Raw genomic sequence first — 23,836 nt, forward strand, 5'->3', positions numbered from 1 at the left:
CATCTTGGCACTATTATGAGGACACAAGTTCTGAGCATCAGTAGCTACCATGGTCTGTCTGTCAATCACCACAGCATTCTGGGGACCAGGAATTAATAATATTGGAGGTAGATGCCATTATGGATTCCTTTCCTTCCTTAAAAACGAGGCCTGGAATATGTTGATGACGTGGAGCTCCCAGATACACTTTTGCCCTCTGTTTGACCTGTATGAATTACTCTGCTGGCATGGAATTCACTGGTAAATAAATTGATGGCCCACAGTTCAACTGCTTATTCAAACATGACCTCAACAACAAAGACTAGTTGAAAAATTTTAAGTAACATCAATCAACTATTCAGATGGACTGAAAATTTCCCAGGCCAAGCCTTCAATTATTATTCTGTTGAAAGTGATTTGAGATTTTGTTGATGAGTATATTCTAGATAGTTTTAATTTATTGTTTAAAAAACATCCAAAGGACAGTGATTATATGTTTTAGTAGATGAAAAAGGCCAGGGATATTTTGAAAAACTAATATAGTTTGGGTTACTATGCAACATTTCATGGGCCTTGCTGCAGATGATAATCATACTGTTTTGGGTTTTTTTTTTCTGCAGTCTTTTTTTTTTATACAGCAGGTTTTTATTAGTTATCTATTTTATACCTATTAGAGTATACATGTCAATCCCAATCTCCCAATTCATCCCACCACCACCGTACCACCCTACCCCACTTCCCCCCCTTGGTGTCCATACGTTTGTTCTCTACATCTGTGTCTCTATTTCTGCCTTGCAAACCAGTTCATCTGTACCATTTTTCTAGATTCCACATGTATCCGTTAATATATGATATTTGTTGTTCTCTTTCTGATTTCACTGTCTCTAGGTCCATCAACGTCTCTACAAATGACACAATTTCGTTCCTTTTTATGGCTGAGTAATATTCCATTGTATATATGTACCACACCTTCTTTATCCATTCATCTGTTGATGGTCATTTAGGTTGGTTCCATGTCCTAGCTATTGTAAAGAGTGCTGCAGTGAACTTTGGGGTGCAAGTGTCTTTTTAAATTATGGTTTTCTCTGGGTATATGCCCAGTAGTGGGATTGCTGGGTCATATGGTAATTCTATTTTTAGTTTTTTAAGGAACCTCCATACTGTTCTCCATAGTGGCTGTATCAATTTACATTCCCACCAATAGTGCAAGAGGGTCCCCTTTTCTCCACACCCTCTTCAGCATTTGTTGTTTGTAGATTTTCTGATAATGCCCATTCTAACCGGTGTGAGGTGTTACCTCATTGTAGTTTTGATTTGTGTTTCTCTAATAATTAGTGATGTTGAGCAGCTTTTCATGTGTTTGTTGACAATCTGTATATCTTCTTTGCAGAAATGTCTATTTAGGTCTTCTGCCCATCTTTTAATTGGGTTGGTTGTTGTTTTTAATATTTAGCTGCATGAGCCTTTTATATATTCTGGAGATTAATCCTTTGTCTGTTGATTCGTTTGCAAATACTTTCTCCCATTCTGAAGGTTGTTTTATTGTCCTGTTTATAGTTTCCTCTGCTGTGCAAAATCTTTTAAGTTTCATTAGGTCCCATTTGTTTATTTTTGTTTTTATTTCCATTACTCTAGGAGGTGGATTAAAAAAGACTCTTGCTGTGATTTTTGTCACAGAGTGTTCTTCCTATGTTTTCCTCTAAGAGGTTTATAGTGTCCAGTCTTACATTTAGGTCTTTAATACATTTTAACTTTATTGTTGTTTATGGTGTTAGGGAGTGTTTTAATTTCATTCTTTTACATGTAGCTGTCCAGTTTTTCCAGCACCACTTATTGAAGAGACTGTCTTTTCTCCATTGTAGATCATTGCCTCCTTTGTCCTAGATTAGTTGACCATAGTTGCATGGGTTTATCTCCTGTTCCATTGATCTATACTTCTGTTTTTGTGCTGGTACCATATTGTCTTGATTACTGTAGCTTTGTAGTATAGTCTGAAGCCAGGAAGTCTGATTCCTCCAGCTCGTTTTCTTCCCTCAAGATTGCTTTGGCTATTCGGGGTCTTTTGTGTCTCCATACAGATTTTAAGATTTTTTGTCTAGTTCTTTAAAAAATGCCATTGGTAATTTGATAAGGATTGCATTGATTCTGCAGCTTGCTTGGGTAGTATTGTCATTTTCATAATATTGATTCTTCCAATCCAGGAACATGGTATATCTCTCCATCTGTTTGTGTCATCTTTGATTTCTTTCATCAGGGTGTTATAGTTTTTACATACACGTCTTTTACCTCCTTAGGTAGGTTTATTCCTAGGTGTTTTATTATTTTAGTTGCAATGGTAAATGGGAGTGTTCCCTTAATTTCTCTTTCAGATTGTTCTTTGTTAGCATATAGGAATGCAAGAGATTTCTCTGCATTAGTTTTGTATCCTGCTACTTTACCCAGTTCATTGGTTAGCTCTAGTAGTTTTCTGGTGGCATCTTTAGGATTATCTATGTATAGTATCATGTCATCTGCAAACAGTGACACTTCTACTTCTTTTCCAATTTGTATTCCTTTTATTTCTTTTTCTTCTCTGATTGCCGTGGCTAGGACTTCCAAAACTATGTTGAATAATATTGGTGAGTGTGGACATTTTGTCTTGTTCCTGATCTTACAGGAAATGCTTTCATTTCTTCACCATTGGGAATAATGTTTGCTGTGGGTTTGTCGTATATGGCCTTTATTATGTTGAGGTAGGTTCCCTCTATGGCCACTTTCTGGAGAGTTTTTATCATAACTAGGTGTTGAATTTTGTCAAAAGCTTTTTCTGTATCTATTGAGATGATCACATGGTTTTTCTCCTTTAATTGGTTAATATGGTGTATCACATTGATTGATTTGCGTATATCGAAGAATCTTTGCATCCCTGGGATAAATCCCTCTTGATCATGGTGTATGATCCTTTTAATGTGCTTTGGATTCTGTTTGCTAGTATTTTGTTGAGGATTTTTGCATCTATATTCATCAGTGATATTGGTCTTTAATTTTCTTTTTTTGTAGTATCTCTGTCTGGTTTTGGTATCAGGATGATGGTGGCCTTGTAGAATGAGTTTGGGAGTATTCCTTCCTCTGCAGTTTTTTGGAAGAGTTTGAGAAAGATGGATGTTAGCTCTTCTCTAAATGTTTGATAGAATTCACCTGTGAAACCATCTGCTCCTGGGCTTTGTTGGAAGATTTTTAATCACAGTTTCAATTTCATTACTTGTGATTGGTCTGTTCATATTTTTTATTTCTTCCTGGTTCAGTGTTGGAAGGTTATGCCTTTCTAAGAAGTTGTCCATTTCTTCCAGGTTGTCCATTTTATTGGCATAGTGTTGCCTGTAGTAGTCTCTTATGATGCTTTGTATTTCTTTGGTGTCTGTTGTAACTTCTCCTTTTACATTTCTAATTTTATTGATTTGAGTCCTCTCCCTCTTTTTCTTGATAAGTCTGGCTAAAGGTTTATCAATTTTGTTTATCTTCTCAAAGAACCAGCTTTTAGTTTTATTGATCTTTGCTATTGTTTTCTTTGTTTCTATTTCATTTATTTCTGCTCTGACCTTATGATTTCTTTCATTCTGCTAACTTTGGGTTCTGTTTTTTCTTCTTTCTCTCTTTCCTTTAGGTGTAGGATTAGATTGTTTCTTTGAGATTTTTCTAGTTTCTTGAGGTAATATTGTATTGCTATTAACTTCCCTCTTAGAACTGCTTTTGCTGCATTCCATAGGTTTTGGATCATCATGTTTTTGTTGTCATTTGTCTCTAGGTATTTTTTTGATTCCCTCTTTTATTTCTTCACTGATCTCCTGGTTATTTAGTAATGTATTGTTTAGCCTCCATGTGTCTGTGTTTTTTACATTTTTTCCCTGTAATTTGTTTCTAATCTCATAGCGTTGTGGTTGGAAAAGATGCTTGATATGATTTGAATTTTCTCAAATTTAGCAAGGCTTGCACTGCGACCCAAGATGTGATCTGTCCTGGAGAATGTTCCGTTTGCACTTGAGAAGAAAGTGTAATCTGCTCTTTTCAGATGGAATGTCCTATAAATATCAATTAAATCTTTCTGGTCTGTTGTGTCATTTAAAGCTTGTGTTTCCTTCTTAATTTTCTGTCTGGATGATCTGTCCATTGGTGTAAGTGAGGTGTTAAAGTCCCCCACTATTGTTGTGTTACTGTCGATTTCCTCTTTTATAGCTGTTAACAGTTGCCTTATGTATTGAAGTACTCCTATGTTGTGTTCATATATGTTTATAATTGTTATATCTTCTTCTTGGATTGATCCCTTGATCATTATGTTGCGTCCTTCCTTGTTTCTTGTCACATTCTTTATTTTAAAGTCCATTTTGTCTGATATGAGTATTGCTACTCCAGGTTTCTTTTGATTTCCATTTGCATGGAATATCTTTTTCCATCCCCTCACTTTCAGTCTGTATGTGTCCCTAGGTCTGAAGTGGGTGTCTTGTAGACAGCATATATATGGGTCTTGTTTTTTTATCCATTCAGTGAGCCTGTGTCTTTTGGTTAGAGCATTTAATCCATTCACGTTTAATTATCAATATGTATGTTCCTATTACCATTTTCTTAATTGTTTTGGTTTGTTTTTGTAGGTCCTTTTCGTCTCTTGTGTTTCCAAGTTAGAGAAGTTCCTTTAACATTTGTTGTAGAGCTGGTTTGGTGGTGCTGAATTCTCTTAGCTTTTCCTTGTCTGAAAAGCTTTTGATTTCTCTCTCGAATCTGAATGAGATCCTTACTGGGTAGAGTAATCTTGGTTGTAGGTTCTTCCCTTTCATCACTTTAAATATTTCATGCCACTCCCTTCTGGCTTGTAGAGTTTCTGCTGAGAAATCAGCTGTTAACCTTATGGGAGTTCCCTTATACGTTGTCATTTTTCCCTTGTTGCTTTTAATAGTTTTTCTTTGTCTTTAATTTTTGTCAATTTGATTACTATGTGTCTCGGCGTATTTCTTGGCATTATCCTGCCTGGGACTCTCTGTGCTCCTGGACTTGGGTGGCTATTTCCTTGCCCATGTTAGGGAAGTTTTTGACTATAATCTCTTCAAATATTTTCTTGTGTCCTTTCTTTCTCTTTTCTCCTTTTGGCACCCCTATAATGCGAATGTTGGTGTGTTTATTGTTGTCACAGAGGTCTCTCAGACTGTCTTCATTTCTTTTCATTCTTTTTTCTTTATTCTCTTCCACGACAGTGAATTCCACCATTGTGTCTTTCAGTTCACTTATCCGTTCTTCTGCCTCAGTTATTCTGCTATTGATTCCTTCTAGTGTATGTTTCATTTCAGTTATTGTATTATTCATCTCTGTTTCTTTCTTTGTTAATTCTTCTAGGTCTTTGTTAAACATTTCTTGCCTCTTCTTGATCTTTGACTCAATTCTTTTTCTGAGGTCCTGGATCATCTTCACTATCATTATTCTGAATTCTTTTTTTTGATGGTTGCCTATCTCCACTTTGTTTAGTTGTTTTACTCGGGTTTTATCTTGTTCTTTCATCTGGTACATAGTCCTCTGCCTTTTCATTTTGTCTGTCTTTCTGTGAGTGTGGTTTTCATTCCGTAGGCTGCAGGACTGTAGTTCTTCAATCATACTGTTTAATGGTTCTCTTTTCTTAAAAGCATTCATAATGTTCTGTGACATTAGAATTACTAGACACATGTATATAATGGCAGTGATAATGTTACCATACATAAAGTTGTCTACAGTTCACAAAGCATTAACAACAATGCTAGAACACTTTTATAATAGCAAAGCAACATGTCTCCAACTGGGAAGGTCCCCGGATGGTTGTAAAGAAGCTGCAAGGGGATCCAGGAGGCCAGAGTGGCTGTTTGAAACAGAAGAAAATAGCAAAAACCAAAGTAGGTTGCTAGAGGAGGCTTCAAGGTCACTCCTATCTCTCTGTTACTGTACGTGTAGACCCAGAAAGCTAAAATAGAAGTATGAAATTTGGTGTTGAGGGGTAGCAGAATATGCCACCCCAAAATATGCAACATTGATATATTATTTTGAGCTGCAGACACTTGAAAGACAGTAAATGCAGGGACAGGCTTTCTCTGAACTCCATTTATTTGCCTAAAGATAAGTCCTCAAAAAGGAACTCAATTGTCATAAATTCTCTCCTCGGGAGTTTCATCAACCAGGGAATACTGACTCATCACAGAAGAGACTAGAAGTCAACACCACACCCAGACAAGCTTTTGTCACAAACTATCATACCACCCTTCTGTTCTTCTAAAGGCCATTCATCTTTGCTAAAAATCATTCACTGTCTCCTAAATGGCCTATATCCCCCCCTCCCATTCCCTATTTAGGTGGTATTTAATCCTGAATTCTAACTCACTTCTTTGAATTACTCAATTTTTCCTGGACATCTCCCTTGTATATAGGAGGCACATATGTTGATAAACTTCTGTTTGTTCTTCTCTTCTTAATCTGTCTTTCAGTACAGAGGTCTCACTCAGCTAAGAACTCCTTCCCTACAGTGATTAGTGCAAAAGATCAGAGAGAGCAAGGACTGTGGGATGACTATGCAGATATGAGTAATCAATGTAGAGGAAGCTTAACCAAGTATTTTACCCCTCCCACACAGACATTTCCAGAATATGTCAGTTTTTATAATTATATCAAGCCTCATGTTTAAATTTTTTCCTCATTATATAACTTACTTTTAATCAAAAGCATTTTATTTAAAAATTGGTGTTCATATGATGGTCAACTTCCAAGATTGTTAAAATGCATATTCCCAGGCCTCAAACACCAAACATTCCAATACAATAAGTTTGGGGTTGGGTCTGGAGTTTACATTTTTTACCAAAAAAATCCCCTGGTAATTCTAATTCTAATAGTATCACATTTTGAGAAACACTGACCCATAGTACCTAACAGAGTGCCTAGGATACGGTAGACACTCCATCAGCAGTTGCATCGAATGATTTCTTTTATCTGTTTCAAGATCCCATGGTTTGGTTGGAGTTCACTCCCAACAAAGATAAATATCCACTGAGCACAGTAAACTGGTCTGAAGGTTTTAGACCATATTTCATGCAAAACTTTTTATCGAGTATCTGATATTGGCCTGGTCTAAGCAAATATATTAAAAAGGCAGTATAATTGTCCTTCAGTATTTGCAGGGGATTAGTTCCAGGACCCCCAAAATCCAGGGATGCTCAAGTCCCTGATATAAAATCATATAGTATTTGCATATAACCTACACACATCCTCCCATGTACTTTAAGTCATCTCTAGATTACTTATCATACCTAATACAATATAAATGTGATGTAAATAGTTACAAATACAATGTAAATGCTATGTAAATAGTTGCAGGCATACAGCAAATTCAACCTCCAACTTAATCTGGGAGAAATCTTTTTGGAACTTTCTGGAATTTTATTTTTTGAATATTTTCTGTGTATAGTTGGGTGAATCCATGGATGCAAAGCCCATGGATACAGAGGGCTGAGTTAAATGTATCAAATATTTAATTATATTTTCTTTCTCTACATTTATGTTTAGATATCCTATTCTTTTTCCAATATCAGAAAATACAGTCTTGGGCTTCCCTGGTGGCGCAGTGGTTGAGAGTCCACCTGCCAATGCAGGGGACATGGGTTCGTGCCCCGGTCCGGGAAGATCCCACATGCCGCAAAGCGGCTGCGCCCGTGAGCCATGGCTGCTGAGCCTGCGCATCCGGAGCCTGTGCTCCGCAATGGGAGAGGCCACAACAGTGAGAGGCCCACGTACCGTAAAAAAACAAACAAACAAAAAAGAAAATACAGTCTTACATGTTCTTCCAGTTCTGTGGATTTTTAAAGTTTGGGTTCTATGTCCATTATAATTAATGTTTTACACTATAGGAATTTATTTTGTGTATGGTGTGACATAGTGCTTTGATACTGACCTTTTAAAATAATAACTTACTATCTTTTTAAAAATATTTCTTATTTGCCACACTGATTTGGATTGCAGTCTTTGTACTATAGTCTATATATGACATTTGTATACTTTTATCAGTTCTGTAAGCTTTTATATCTATTCTGCCAATTTTCTATTCTCAAATAAGTTCTGTGCTATTTTATTTTTAAGCTTTATAGCATGTTTCACTATTTAATATTCTGTCTCCAGTCATTTTTTATTTTCAAAATTTTTTGCTATTCTCATCTATTTTCTTCCAAGTAAATATGCAAAGATTTTAATAAGTCCTAAGACATTCTTTGGACATTTTGCTTAGATTGCATTAAGTATCAAATAACATGAGGAAAACTGACATTTCTTTTACAATTGTACATCTATTCTTTTAGGAATATGTTACATCTTATCTAGAAATGAGTTCAAGTCTTCTTCGGTCACGTGTTGAAGATTTCTGTATACAATCCTACTCATTTATGGTTAAATTTATTCCAGATATTTGTATTTAGTGTAAATGGATATTTTTAGTCAAATTATATATTATCTCTTATTGATGTGTTAATAGAAAAGCAGTTGATTTTCACATATCTGTTTATAACCAATCTATATGTTGAAATCTTTCTTTTCTCTTTTTTTTTTAATTGGGGTATAGTTGCTTTACAGTGTTGTGTTAGTTTCTGCTGTACAATGAAGTGAATCAGCTATATGTATACATATATCCCCTCCCTCTTGGATCTCCCTCCCACCCCCACCCATCCCATCCATCTAGGTCACCACAGAGCACTGAGCTGAGCTCCCTGCACTATACAGCTGGTTCCCACTAGCTATCTGTTTTACACATAGCAGTGCATGTACATCAATCCCAATCTCCCAATTCATCCCACCCCCCATACCCTCCACGTCTCCATACGTCCATTTCCTACATCTGCATCTCTATTCCTGCCCTGAAAATAGGTTCATCTGTACCATTTTTCTAGATTCCACACACATGTGTTAGTATACGATATTTATTTTTCTCTTTCTGACTTACTTCACTCTGTATGACAGACTCTAGGTCCAACCGCATCTCTACAAATTACCCAATTTTGTTCCTTTTCATGGCTGAGTAATATTACATTGTATATATGTACCACATCTCCATTTTCTATTATTTTTTCCATTGATTCTTGTGGACTTCATAAGTATGTCATCAAATAATGATAATTTTGTTCCAATAGCTTGAAATCAGAATTTGTTTCCTGCTTTATTGCATAGGCTAAAATGATCACAATCATGTTAAGTTTGGGGGGGTAAAGTAGGCACCATTTTCTTGGCTTTGATGGTAATACCATTAGAGTTTCAGTTTCCAAAAGATGTGCTGCTTGTTTGAGGTAGTTGTTCTATTCTATACATCATTAAAGAAGAAACTTTTTATTTGTGCATTACTAGATAGGTAGATAGATAGATAGATAGGAGATAAGTAATGGTTTTCAATTTTGTCAGATACCTTTTCGGTATCTGTTGAAAGATCATTTAAAAATTTTATAAAGCCTCGTCTATAATATATATTATCCCAATAACTTTCCTAATACTGAAGCAGTGTTGATCGTTTTTGTTTAATAATACTACATTTTTCTTCTGCTATACCATGAAAATCAGTTTGCTGATATTTTGGGGAGAACAAGACTGAGATTTTTGGAGGTTTCTCATATTTTAGTATCAAGGTTAATTTAGCTCTTTCTTTGTTCTAGAGACATTTTTATTTCTACTTGAGAAAATTTGGCAATTTTTCTTTTTCCAGGAAATTATCAACATTATTGATATTTTAATTTTATTCCTATAGAATCATGTATACAATTATTTTTGAACATCTTTCTGAATATTTTATTTCATTTCCAGTTTCTAACTATCTGTATTTTTAACTTTATTGATGTACAACTGCCCAAAAAGCTATATATATTTAAGGTACACAACTTGATGTTTTGATCTAAGTATACATTATGAAATGATCACCACAATGAGGCTGATCAACACATCCATCATCTCACATAGTTATGGTTTCTTGTCATAAGGACACTTAAGATATACCCTCTTAGCAAATTTCAGATATGTAATACCATGTATTGTTAACTCTACTCATCATGCTGTATGTTAAATCTCCAGAACGTATGCATCTTGCATAACTGAGATTTTGTATCCTTTGACCTCCATCTCCCCATTTCTCCCACCTCCCAGCCCCTGTCAACCACCATTCTACTCTGTGCGTCTGTGAGTCTGACTGTTTTAGATTCCACATGTAAGTGGGATCATGTAGTGTTTGTCTTTCTGTGTCTGGTTTATTTCACTTAGCATAATGTCCTCTGGGTTCATCCATGTTGTTGCAAATGGCAGAAGTTCCTTCTTATTGAAAGATGAATAATATTCCATTGTATATTCATTATTATTTATCCATTTTCTTTACCCATTCATCTGTTGATGAACATTTAAGTTGTTTCTGTATCTTGGCTATTATGAATAATGCTGTGATGACCCTGGGAGTGCATATATATCTTTGAGATCCTGATCTCATTTCTTTTGGATATATACCCGATTGTATGGTAGTTCTGTTTTTATTTTTTTTGAGGAGCCTCCCTACTAGCTGTAACAATTTACGCCCCAACAACAGGGTACAAGGATTCCCTTTTCTCCATCTCCTCGCTTAGTCTTGTCATTTCATTTCAAATGACATGTCATGTCATTTTTGGTAATAGCCATTCTAACAAGTTTGAGATGATATCTCATTGTGGTTTTGATTTGCATTTCCCTGATGATTAGTAATATTGAGCACCTTTTCATGTATCTTTTGGCCTTTTGTATGTCTTCTTTTGAGAAATGTCCTTTTCCCATTTTTTAATCAAGTTTTATGTTTTTGCTATGGAGTCGTAGGAGTTCCCTATTTTTTTTGACATTAACCTCTTATCAGATATATAGTTTGCAAATATTTTTTTACCATTCTATAGCCTGCCTTTTCACTCTGTTGATTATTTCACTTGCTGTGCAGAAGCTTTTTAGTTTGATAGCTCATTTGTCTGTTTTTGCTTTTGTTTCCTATGTTTTTGATCATGTCATATCCAAAAATCATTATCCAGACAAATGTCAAGATGCTTTTACCCTGTGTTTTCTCCTAGGAATTTTACAGTTTCAGGTCCTATGCTTAAGTCTTTAATCCATTTTGAGTTGATTTTTGTATATGGTGTGAGATAGCATTCCAAGTTCATTTCCTCTGTGTGGATATCCAGTTTTCCCAGCTTCATTTATTGAAGAGATTATCCTGTCCCTATTATGTGTTCTTGGCATCCTTTCAGAAGATTAGTTGACCATAAATGTGTGGATCTGTTTCTGGGATCTCTATTTTGCTCCCTTGAACTATATGTTTGTTTTTATGCCAGTACCATAGTGTTTCAATTACTATAGCTTTGCAACATATTTTAAAATCAGGAGGCATGATGCCTCCAGCTTTGTTCTTCTTGCTCAAGTTTGCTTTGGTAATCTTGGGTCTTTTGTGGTTACATATGAATTTTAGGATTGTTTTTTCTATTTCTGTAAAGAATGCCATTGGAATTTTGATAGGGATTTTATTGAATCTGTATATCACTTTGGGTAGTCAGGATATTTTAACAATATTTTTCCAATCCATGAACATAAGGTGTTTTTCCATTTATCTGTGTCCTCTTTAATTCCCTTCATTACTGTAATTTTCACTGTACAAATCTTTCACCTCTTTGGTTTAGTTTCTTCCATTCTTTTTGTTGTTTTGTAAATGGGATTTTCTTAATTTCCTTTTCAGATAGTTCATTGTTTGTGTATAGAAATGCCACAATTTTTTGTATGTTTGTGTCCTGTAACTTGACTGAATTTGTTTATTAGTTTTAGTAGTTTATTGTATACTCTTTAGGATTTTCTGCACATATGATCATGTCATCTGCATATAGAGATAATTTCACTTCTTCCTTTCAAATGTGGATTTTTTTCTTGTCTAATTACTCTGGCTAGAACTTCCAGTACTGTATTGAATAGAAGTGATGAGAATGGACATCCTTACCTGTTACCTTTACATATCTGGAGCAGAGTCCACAGGGAAATAGGGCTGCTTCTAGGACTGCAGCCAGGACCACAGTTAGCCAACCGGCCACTGGAGTACAGGCCTACCTTCTGAAAGCATTCTTTGTCAGTTTTAGACTCCACCAGAGTTTTGCAGCCTGGGTCCCAAGGCTCACACAAAGGCACTTTTGTCTGTGGATGGCTGCCAAATTGTCGTTTCTCTGGGGGTATGAAGGTGAGGGACCTCCTATTCACCCATTTTGCTGACATCATTCCCTCTACCTGTACTTATACATTTTTTCTTTTTCCCTAATCAGATTTACCAAGAAATTACTTTCCCCTCAAATAAATAAGCAAATAAACAAACTGAATATTTGATTTAATTATTAGTTCTGTTTATTTTATGAATTCATTAAGTTCTGTATATGTAATAATTTTCTAAATTAACTTTATTAATATCAGTATTTATTTTTGATAAAATTGACTTAGGTTACTGAGGGAAAAAAAGATAATCACTAAAAGATATTGTAAACAACCCAGAATAAAGTCATGTTCCCTACATGGTGATAGACAATGTTGTATAATTATTTTTTTCCTTATCGCAATGCCCACCAAGTTTGGCTACAAGATTACCATAGGTCACACTTGGCAACAGATTAACTTAGAAGGACAAGAAATATATCTTGCCAGCAGGCCAGTGTTAGTTATTTCTCTTCAGTGTGAGTTTTACTTGCAGAATTCATGTAGAATATACATCACAGGCAAGAAGATGATACCCAGATTGGGTGGGTGCAAAAGCCTATCTGGCTTGGAAGCCTAATAATCCAAAGGAGTCAATATCTCTTGTAACAACTCCAAAAGCACAATTTCCAGGGTCCCCAAAGACACAAGGCCAGCTATAAGAATTACTGCACTCAGAGAAGCTCAGTGACATGGTTTCCTTTCCTGCATTTACTGTTCTCCCAGTTCAGATGACATTTACTACTCAGGCGTCATTTTACATTCCAACTTTATTACAAGAGAACAGAGCTGTAAATTAACCAGAAGCCAAATTCTCATGCAGAATAGGTGTTTAGTTTGAAATACAGGTCCTATTAATTTTTTGCACAATTAAATATATACCAGTGTAACATTTTTTATCCTGTCTATATGACTTAAAATTCCAACCTTAAATCCTATTTTCTTCTTTTGTTCTCCATATTTGCACAGGTAAAATATGGAAATTATGCTTTTGTATGGGATGCAGCTGTATTGGAATACGTGGCTATCAATGACCCAGACTGCTCCTTTTACACCATTGGGAATACTGTTGCTGATCGAGGATATGGAATTGCATTGCAGCATGGCAGTCCTTACCGGGATGTTTTTTCACAAAGGTAAGATTTGTGTGTGGTCCAAATAAGAAGAGAGGAAATATAGAAAAAGGAAAATCCACTTGGTTACTCCATTTAGTTTACTACATTTTGTTTTCTTTGTTTGGAAAACCACAGTAAACAACAACAAAAGGGAATTATAAGTGATTGTTCAATAAGACATTTCCTAAAGCATGTACTAAAGTATTATTTTTCGCATAAAAAGGGAAAAGTTACTGCTGCATATAACTGGTTATTCTCAAAAAACTGATATACAAAATAAAATAAAAACTTAATTGAGTTTAGCCTCTGAATTTTTAGGAGCTAAAACTGTCATAGAGTTAGCAAAATTCATTCCTTTCTAAAAACACCAAAGCATAAAATAAACTTCAGGACCAGGTTAAAGTTTTGAAGTACATACTTATAGGGATGTTTCCATATCAATTTTGCAAAGGAAAAGAGTAAAAATTTTAGAGTCTGTCATTGGTGTCAAAGTATACGTGAAACTTTGTCATGGAAATTTAGAAGACAGTTTATTAAGAAATTATACTCATCCTCAAATCAGAATTTTCTTTATAAGTTGTTTAAGAAAGAAAATTTTAAATGTATATTTTATATTAATGATGTAGATGAAAGACTTGGGCCTGAAAGGAATTTACAAGATCACTGCATTTTATTATCTCTACTACCAAACAAGGTTGGACCTAAGAGAGAGAAATATCTTTCAGGTAGAAGTATGTTCTATTTGCCACTGATTTCTTTGATTTATTACTAGATATTTTTGTACCTGTTTTCTAAAAGCTAAAGCCAGATGAAAGAGAGCAGTACTGGGTAGTACTCTAGGTAGTACTAAGGCCCCAAATTTTAAACTATTTGAGTTGTATTCCTCCAAATTTCAAGATAACAAAAAGCCAGGCATTTTGTGTGTAACAAAACAAGTCAGTAGTCCAAATTTATGTTATAACTCTTCTGTTAGCTAACTAAAAACCTAGACCTCTCTCTTTATCAGCAAATGAAGATATTAAATTAACCCTAGGGTCCTACATTAGTCACCTTTTCTGTGTAACAAACAACCCAAATCAGTGACTTTAAAAACGTTATTTCTCAGGACTTCCCTGGTGGTCCAGGGGTTAAGACTTCGCCTTCCAATGCAGGGGGAGCAGGTTTGATCACTGGTCAGGTAGCGAAGATCCCACATGCCTCGCGGCCAAAAATCCAAAACATAAAACAGAAGCAATATTGTAACAAACTCAATAAAGACTTTAAAAATGGTCCACATCAAAAAAAAAAAGTTATTTCTCATTGATGGAACGTAAGAGCTGTGATTTGGCTGAATTCTGCTGCGAGTTGCGGGTCAACTGCAGGTCTCTATGCAGCTTCTCGTCCCAGGGACCACCATTGTTCTTCTACTTGTTAGAAGAGGCACACCATTGCTTTTATGAATTTAGAAGAGAGGATGGAAAGCATAATGGAGTGAAGGGAATGACAGGGTTTTATGGTAAAAGACCAGCAGAGAAGTTTAATGGATCCTTAACATGAACCAGGTCATCAGGAAAAGGATGGTTTATTCCTTAGTTGCGGTTAATTGGCTTTTTCTTCACGACAGATATTTTTTGTTTCCAGACCTGATTTCTGGGTTTTTTATGCCAAAAAAAATGAAACCAATAAAATCAATACACAAACATAATAGCAATTAAAGAAGTATTTAACCAGTCACACCAAATGTTCTATTTCTTATTATCCATGTGGTGTTTTACCTTACAGAGATTTTAATTCTGAGTGAATATATTTCATTGAACTACTAAAACACAATATTAAGCAATGAGCATTATTTTTCCTTTGATTAGCATCATGGATGTTGACAATTTAAATTGTCCTTCTCTGTGGAGTTCCTTAATAATGACACTCTGCATTCTAGTCCCCTGGACACATCTGGAGGAAGAGAGAGGAAAGAAACACGATCTGGCCAGCCCCCCTCTATACATATGTGCAGCGTTAATCTATCACCTAAACTCTGTCCCTGAACCCAGAAAATATCTGCATTCATTCCCTTTTGCTATAGCCATCAGGGAAAAAAGAACTCCTTTTTATTAACTAATTTAAAAGTTATAGAGACCATCACACTAATCATTGTATTATACTTTAGAAATTATTATAAATAGCTTTACTACAACAACTTATCCTGGACCACTAGTTAAACTAGATCACTGATTGCTCGTGTGATTATATTCAGTGAAATGACAGTACTCAGAGTGATTTTTAATAAGTAAATACTAATTATATCTCAAGTAACTATGTGCCTATACCACACATATTTGATATCAAAGTACTTTAATATGTAATAAATATTATATAATGATATAGTAACTACGTTTATTATCTGCTATCTGCCCAGTATCTTGTATGCTTTACATTTTAATGACTTCAGAACAATCATATGAAATGTTGTCTATTTCTTTATTACACACTTGCATATTAGTGCACAGTTATTAGAGTTATTAGGCTACAAGTACATACACTGAGTGGATGGTCCTGAGCTTTGGCAAGCATCATGTCAGGCATCAGAGGCATAGGCTGTAGTGATATGCTCACTTGTGCAATTGTATGCGAGTGGACATGTACAGGAGTGACTTTTAAGGACCAATAAGTGCTACAATATATGACTGTAGATTTGGATAGAAGAATTCTGTTTCGTTGGTCTCTACAGATACTAGATAATTTGGTAGCAGAAATTAAAGAATTTATATATCTCACCAGATATATGGGTCAGAGTACTAGTGTGGTGGGTAATGTTTACAATGAATTCTCTGACACTATTTGTTCATCAAATGTTTTCTGTGGCCTTTGTCTCATAATAGTTCTTAGTATAATAAAATCATCAAAAGTTGTTACATTAAAGACATCTGTGAATGGAAGAGAACTGAATTTTTCAGAGTGATATCGTTATGCTGTTAATAAAATTAGTTCCAGTGTCGATCTTAGAACCTTAACTATTCATAAGGCTAAAAAGATAACAAAAAAAAATATTTATTGAGCATTTAGTACAAGCTCACCCCTGTTCTCAAATCTTAGTGGGTGTCAAGGAGTAACTAACTCATGAGTTTAATTTTATGCTTCATCAATAAAAGAGTCCCTTTTCGCCTGTTGGCTGCTAACCCTAAACTTTGGGAATAGAACCACCTAGTGGCACAAAAACAAGGACATATTTCAAACTGTATGGAGAATGATTTAGTTGAATTCATGGAGAGTGGCAAAGATGCATAAACAATATTTCAACCTAATCACAGAATTTCAGAATTTTTAGAAATGGAATGAACAGTAGTTCCCTTTTTTACCAGGGATAACTAGTCCAAAGGGGTAAATAACTTGCTCAGAATCACAAAAAAGCAATAAAACTGGAAATTTTTGACATTTTCTAGTTCTATGTTTAGTTTTTTGGTGTTCATGCACCTTGTCTTCCCTTATCTTTCTTTTAAAAGCTTATAAAAATAATATAAAACATACTGTATAATGCTTACTGTGTACCAGACCCTGAGTTCTTACATGAGGTAAGTACTATTATTATCCTCATTTTATAGACACAGAAACTGAGGGTGGGAAGCCCTATTTGTTTAGTTTTGAACTACTTGGATATAGTCTTTTTCCAGTGCCTACCTCATGCCTGCATAGAGTAAGCATTCAATAAATATTTGATGAATGAATAAAAGATCTACCTAACTTTGTGCTCAAAGATGATCCTATTTACTTATAATCAAATACGTTGAGTACTTATCCTTTGTGCTTACTTGATATTAAAAAGTCTTCTATCTTCTCTTATCATAATAATTTTCTATTTATCTTGGTTTCTCTAATTTTTCATACAATGATTAGTAAAACTGACAAGAAAGAGAAAACAAACATCACATGTCCACCTTTCTTTCTACTCACAGCTGTAAGAATTTTTATACTTTCATTCCAAAAAGGAAGGTAGAAAATATTTCTTTAACTTAAAATCATAGAGCCCTAATCCTTTTATTTCCCAACTTTCTAAGCACTTTTTTCCCTTTTCAGGAAGAGAAAAAAGCAGCCTCCACTGATTGCCTATAGCAGCTCCAAAATAAGTCACCAACTGGCTTAAAACTCTGCACTTGGTTGGCTGGAAGGATATAACCAGAAGTCAAACAAACAAATTAATTGTTTTCTCTTTAGACATACAAAATATTTACAGTCCCTCCACTTTGAGAGCAGGAGTGACGTTATCAAGATACATATGTCAACATTAAGTAATATGAAGTTATACAGTAAACTGCATTATATAGACTATGCTGAAAAAATTAGAGAAAAGGAAATCATTGCTGAGTAGGATAGAAAAGATTTTATTAGACTTGAGCTGGAAGACTTCAAGGGCAAATAGAATTTGGATATGGGGACGGGTACAGGTAAGAAAAACATGAAACTCAGGAAAACATGAAATAACAAGTGAAAACAGTCGTCGTGTAGTGAAAGGACAGTGAGAAAGAACAACTTGACTGGAGAGAATGTTGGCAGGTGAATACAGGTAGAGAAGCGAAAATTAAATGTGATACACCAGAATATTGATAGCTGCTGTCTAATAAGTATATACTATGCTAAACACTTGATGTATTTCATATAATGCTCACCACAACTCTGTGAATTGGGCATTTATTAATTGCATTTATAAATTTGAGGAAACTGAGACTCAGAGTTACGTGTCTTACAAAGTCACACATTAATGACAAGTAGAGCTAGGACTCAAACACAGCTTAGAGCTTGTGTCCTCACGAGCTTTGTGGGGCTCTGAAGAGGAGAATATCTAGAGAAAGGAGTATTTGAAGGGTCCCAGGTGTTGGGTTAGACGAAGACAGAGTTTAACTGAGGAAGGCCATTTACAAGGCGGTGTAGTATTCCAGCTGTTAAGCAGTGAGAATATTCTCAATGAGAAGGAGAAAAGATTAGAAAAAAGTTACAGTTTGAAGAGGGATGGACAGGACTTGGTGGAAATCAGAGGAGTACATATAATCCAGGAATCTGAAAGGGGAAGGATGTGCAGATCCAAGTGGCCATAAACAGTCCACTCTTTTCTTCTTCCAACTCTTATTTTTCCTTCTTGTTCATCTGTTACAAGTTTTGCATAAGCTCTATTTCACCTCCAAGTAAAACCAACTGGAAAATTATTTCTAGAAAAGTAATGGGTATTTTAAAACAACAACATGATAATCCACTACTTAGTAGATACTTTGATATGTCAGACAATCTTCTGGCTTACAGATTTTTGTTCTATAGTTGCTCAAATCATGTTTATATATCCCTAGAAGTATTGTTCTTCTCTCTCACACACCAGATAGTATTTTTTTAATTATATATACAGTTGACCCTTGAACAACATGGGTGTGAACTGCTCAGGCCCACTCATACACGGATTTTTTTTAATAGTACATACTATAGTACTACATGATTCACTGTTGGTTGAATCCAGGGATGCAGAATGGCAGACATGGAGGAACCTCAGATAAGGAGGAACCTAGGATACCCCTATAACATAAGTTACATGCAAATTTGCTACTATGAGGAAGGTCAGCACTGCTAACCCCACATTGTTCAAGGGTCAACTGTATATACCAACACTTACACACACGCACGCGCGCACACACATACACAGTGCTAAAACCAACTGATTTCATCACATTCACATTCTCTGTTCTAGATCAAGAAAAATAGATAGTTTAGATGCACATGTTTATATAAAGTAAGAAAATACGTTTGAGGAGCTGCAAAACCAGAGGGAACATTGAAGGTTCACTTTCAAAGGGAGATAATAGAAGAAAATACTAATATATGTTTATACATATATTTTTATTTAAGACAATAATATACATTTTAACATTTAAATGAAGGAAATCATTTTCTTTTCTCATGTAATATGCATATATTAAACAAGGAATAGCCTCTGGAAACCACTGAAAAGAATGTACTATTCATATTTCAAAGCAATCCCCCTTTAAAACATTTGTTTTAAATTTAGAATGCTGAATTTAGGGAACTTCAATGAAAGAGAAAAAGTGAGGTAGCTTTTTTGTCACTTTTCTCTGTTTCCTGAATCCTGATGGAGCTATTTTTATGACTAACATCCTGTGGGGTTTACCAATCACTCTGACTGCTGCTTCCAGTGGAGAACCAAAGTGATTTACATTTATTGCAGTATTTGGTCTAAATAAATGGAGGTATAAGTACCGTTGATGATATTTCCAGTATGTGAATGTTTCAAAAATATTTATCATATATGCTACTATATGATTTGAGATTAGTTTTATTAATCTTGCAAAGCAGTAGCGAAATTTTAAGAAAAGGACAAGACTTTACCCTTAAGCACATAACATTCTCACTGCTGAACACAAACTCAGCCATCAGGCAGTGCAATCTCATGGAGTAGATTCTGAAGTGTTAACGTGATTCTGTTTTCCTTGTACTTACATCATACAGCATTTGGGGAACACTTCATCCAAGGTACAAGAGAGTACCGTTTATAAACAAGAATCTTCATTAGACTTTTTTGAGAAAAGTACTGAGGTACAGAGAAGATACATGACTAGTGCAAGACACAAAGCAGTATTTCAGCTGGATAATGAGTCTGCGACATTGGACCAAGCTGCTTTGCAGGAAGCAAGTTGGATTAGCTGTTAGATTAGATTTGTGCTGTTTCTAGATCTGAGTAAGTATCATTTCATTCAAAAGGCAGTTGTTTTCAAAAAGCATAGTTATTATAGTGGTATAAATTAGGTGAGACTAAAGGCTGAGTTTATAACACAACATTGCAGAACTTAAAAGGTTAAATGTGTATTGCACTTCAAAGCACACATTCATGCACACACGTGGATGCACACACACTCAGGCACACACACACACACACACACCCTCCAGAGTCAATTATAAGCCTCTCTCAAAAACACTCTTATTCCATTATACTTACATCACAGTTTTTCTATTCAAACGACCCATTTTACTCACCAGACTCAGCCCCAAGACATTTTTTACTGTTTTAAAAATTCAGTCTCCTTTTATTTTTATTTTTTTGCGGTATGCGGGCCTCTCACTGTTGTGGCCTCTCCCGTTGCGGAGCACAGGCTCCGGACACGCAGGCTCAGCGGCCATGGCTCACGGGCCCAGCCGCCCTGCGGCATGTGGGATCTTCCTGGACCGGGGCACGAACCCGTGTCCCCTGTATCGGCAGGCGGACTCTCAACCACTGCGCCACCAGGGAAGCCCTCAATCTCCTTTTAAAGGGAAAATTTGATATCATTGAGGATAATCAAAAATGTGCTACTTTTTTTATAGACCCTTAAAATACTGTAAGCATAGTAACAACATGGGAATAAGCACGTGAGCTCCCATGATAACTATGTTGATAGAAGAAACAATTCATGAGACATGAATGCGACTCTGGCATGCATTTAGATAAACTCCCTAATTTTGCATATGTGAAACCAGGAAGGGAATTTGGGTGACTTGCCCACAGTCTAACCCTTGGTCAGGACATGCCCTGGGGATGACAAGTCCAGGCTGCCAGTCCAGTGTTCCATCCTACCCTGTTCTGTCAGTTCTCTTTGTTAAAAATTTTTAGCTCTAAAATTTATTAGTAGAATAAATGTTTTAAGAAGCACATTTATATCTTACATAAAGGAGCCAGGGATATTACTTAGTAAATACATTTAACAACTAGTACATCAGACTCAGCGCCAAGACATTTTTTACTGTTTTAAAAATTCAATCTCCTTTTATTTTTACTTTTTTTTTTTTTTGCGGTACACGGGCCTCTCACTGTTGTGGCCTCTCCCGTTGCGGAGCACAGGCTCCGGACGCACAGGCTCAGCGGCCGTGGCTCACGGGCCCAGCCGCTCTGCGGCACATGGGATCCACCCGGACCGGGGCACGAACCCGTGTCCCCTGCATCGGCTTTTTAAATTATCACTACTTTATAGACATGCAGAAAAAGTAGCACAAGTGACGGATAGAACGCTATGGATTATGTTATCCTTAACTTACAGAGAAACTATACTATAGCCTAAGATAATAGTTAACATTCATTAAAGGCTTACTATGAGCCAACCAGGTGCTACCTAAGTGCCCTAACTATACTAAGTCATTCAATCCTCCTAATAACCATAAAAGGTAAATACCATGATTAACTTCCTTTTACAGATGAGGAAACTGAGTAACAGAAAAGCTGAGCAGTTTTCCAAGGACATAAAGCTAATAAGTTGCAGAGCCAGGTTTGAACTCATGCTGTCAAACACCGTAATGCCGTAGTTCCCACTCCCACTTCCCTAAACACACACACCCCCGTGTGCACCATGGTAGCAAGCATCCAAAGTGCCTTCATGCTGCTCCTGGAGCTGCCTTCTCTCACATTAAGATACTGAATGGCATTTTAGTTCCCCTGAAATTCAGGTAACTTTCAGAATCTTAAACAGCACGCCAGCAGAGTCTCCCATTATGCTGAGGGGGCAGATCCATTTGCAACTGAAGCTGCCTTGCATCAGCTGATCAGAAGTAAACAGTACAAGTATTGAAAATTGAAAGCTGTGGGAGGATACTGTAATTGTTTTCCCTCCCTTTTATCTTGTTTTGCTACAAATAGCTTAAGACTATACTTGGCCAAAACTTTAATTCTTCCTTCATGGAGGTTTTCATTCATCATGACTTTTTAATGGGAAGAATCCATAATTGCCTTTTATCCATCTCATTTCATAGTTCTTTAAGCAGCTAGAAAAAAACTAACTTCATAATTGGCCAGATTGACTAATCACATGTTGAATGCTAACTAATATGAAACAGAGCCTACAGTCATGCCTCGGTATCCACAAGGGATTGGTTACAGGACCCCCATGGATACCAAAATCCATGGATGCCCAAGTCCCTTATGTAAAATGGCATAATATTTTCAAATAACCTACACACATCCTCCCATATACTTTCTTTTTTCTTTTTTTCTGCATACTTTAACTCATCTCAGGATTACTTATAATACCTAATACAATGTAGATGCTATGTAAATAGTTGTAAATACAATGTAAATGCTATGTAAATAGTTGCTGGCATACAACTAATTCAAGTTTTGATTTGGGGAACTTCCTGAAATTTATTTCCAAATATTTTTAATCTTTGGTTGGTTGAATCCGTGGGTGTAGAATACAGAAGGCTGGCTGTACTATTTCTGGAACTAAATTATGGCTAAGATAAAAATATAAGATTTCCATATGGAATAATATTTATGAGTCTATGTAGTCCAGAATAATATCTAACAGAGGCAACAATGATTCTTGTTTTAATGAGTATAGTTCCTTGCTTTAACTTCAAACAGAAATATACCTCAAAGCGTGCATTCACCTTTTTTCTTGATAATCCATTCTATACCTGTCACTTTATGAAGCTATTTATGTTTGAAATAATGTTAGTGACTATTTTAAATGATTGAAATTCAACATGTTTTTATTTTACATATTACTGGTCTCAGAAAATGTATATAAAAATTGTGCCTTGATGATGTTCTTACCAATGTTCCATGGTAAGACAGGGAGATATGATGGGAGGAGCCAGCACCCTGAAACTAAGTGTGGTGGGATTTCTGTTCCGATAAGGTTTTCAGTCTTTTTCCAAAATAATCTTTTTTATAGTAATATTTTTATTCTGATGATTTTAGTCAACTTTTTGTTTCTTTTCTATTAATTAACCAAGATCTATGTAGCACTCCCTATAAAAGTCAGCATGACCCTTCTGGGCAGTCTCTCATATTCTTTGAGCTAATCAACACCAATTTTACTAATATGAATCTCTTCTGTGTTTTTTAGCAACTGCAGAAATTTGTCAAACAGATTACCTCCCAGCCAAAATATATTCAGTAGAGCGTTGCTGAGTACTTCATTAAGACTGATGAGATAGGACAGAGCAGAACCCAGGGGCTCTGAATATCAGGGCAAGCTGTGTGGATTATGATATGGAGAGACATCGAAGAAATCAGTATAAAGACTAACCAGAATCAGAAATGTGCTTTCTGATCAGTCTAGAAAGAATGTACGCAATGAAATAAAAAAGGAATTAACTAGAAAGGAGGATGCCAGTAGGAAGCCATTACTATATCTATAATATAAGCTCCAAGAAGGTAGGGGCTTTTGTCTGCTTTATTCAGAGGTTTATTCCAAGCGTCTACAAGAAAGCCTACCACATAGCAGATGTTTGATAAATATTAGTTGAATGAATGGGTGAATGAATCACTAAGGAAAAGTAAAAGACACGAACTAAAGACAATAGAAATGGAAGGAAACAGAGAGACATTGTAGGGGTGATGTTGGCCATTGGCTAGACACAGAGTTGAAGGAAAGGGAAACCAAACATGATTTTGAAATCCTTAGCCTTGCCCCAGATTGGAGATGGGGAAGTTATTCTCAGAAAAGAAGCCAGGAGCAAAAACTGATTTGAGAGTGGAAGTGCTCATTTTGATCTAGACGTGTTGA

The 23,836-nt window shown here is 35.8% G+C and overlaps 1 protein-coding gene across 3 annotated transcripts in view; it reads left to right on the plus strand.

Annotated features, from left to right (window-relative positions):
- Nucleotides 1-23,836, plus strand: part of GRID2 (glutamate ionotropic receptor delta type subunit 2) — a gene marked incomplete at both ends in the record, with an annotated part of 1,377,541 nt that overhangs the window by 1,209,424 nt on the left and 144,281 nt on the right. For all 3 annotated transcript variants that reach the window (XM_082652914.1, XM_082652913.1, XM_082652915.1), the window contains one exon: nt 13,186-13,352. In XM_082652914.1, the coding sequence (XP_082509040.1) occupies nt 13,186-13,352 (167 nt within the window). The remainder of the gene's footprint in view (nt 1-13,185; nt 13,353-23,836) is intronic.

The sequence above is a fragment of the Grampus griseus genome (genome assembly GCF_964374135.1).
Source record: "Grampus griseus genome assembly, chromosome: 4".
Taxonomy (NCBI): Eukaryota; Metazoa; Chordata; class Mammalia; order Artiodactyla; family Delphinidae; genus Grampus; species Grampus griseus.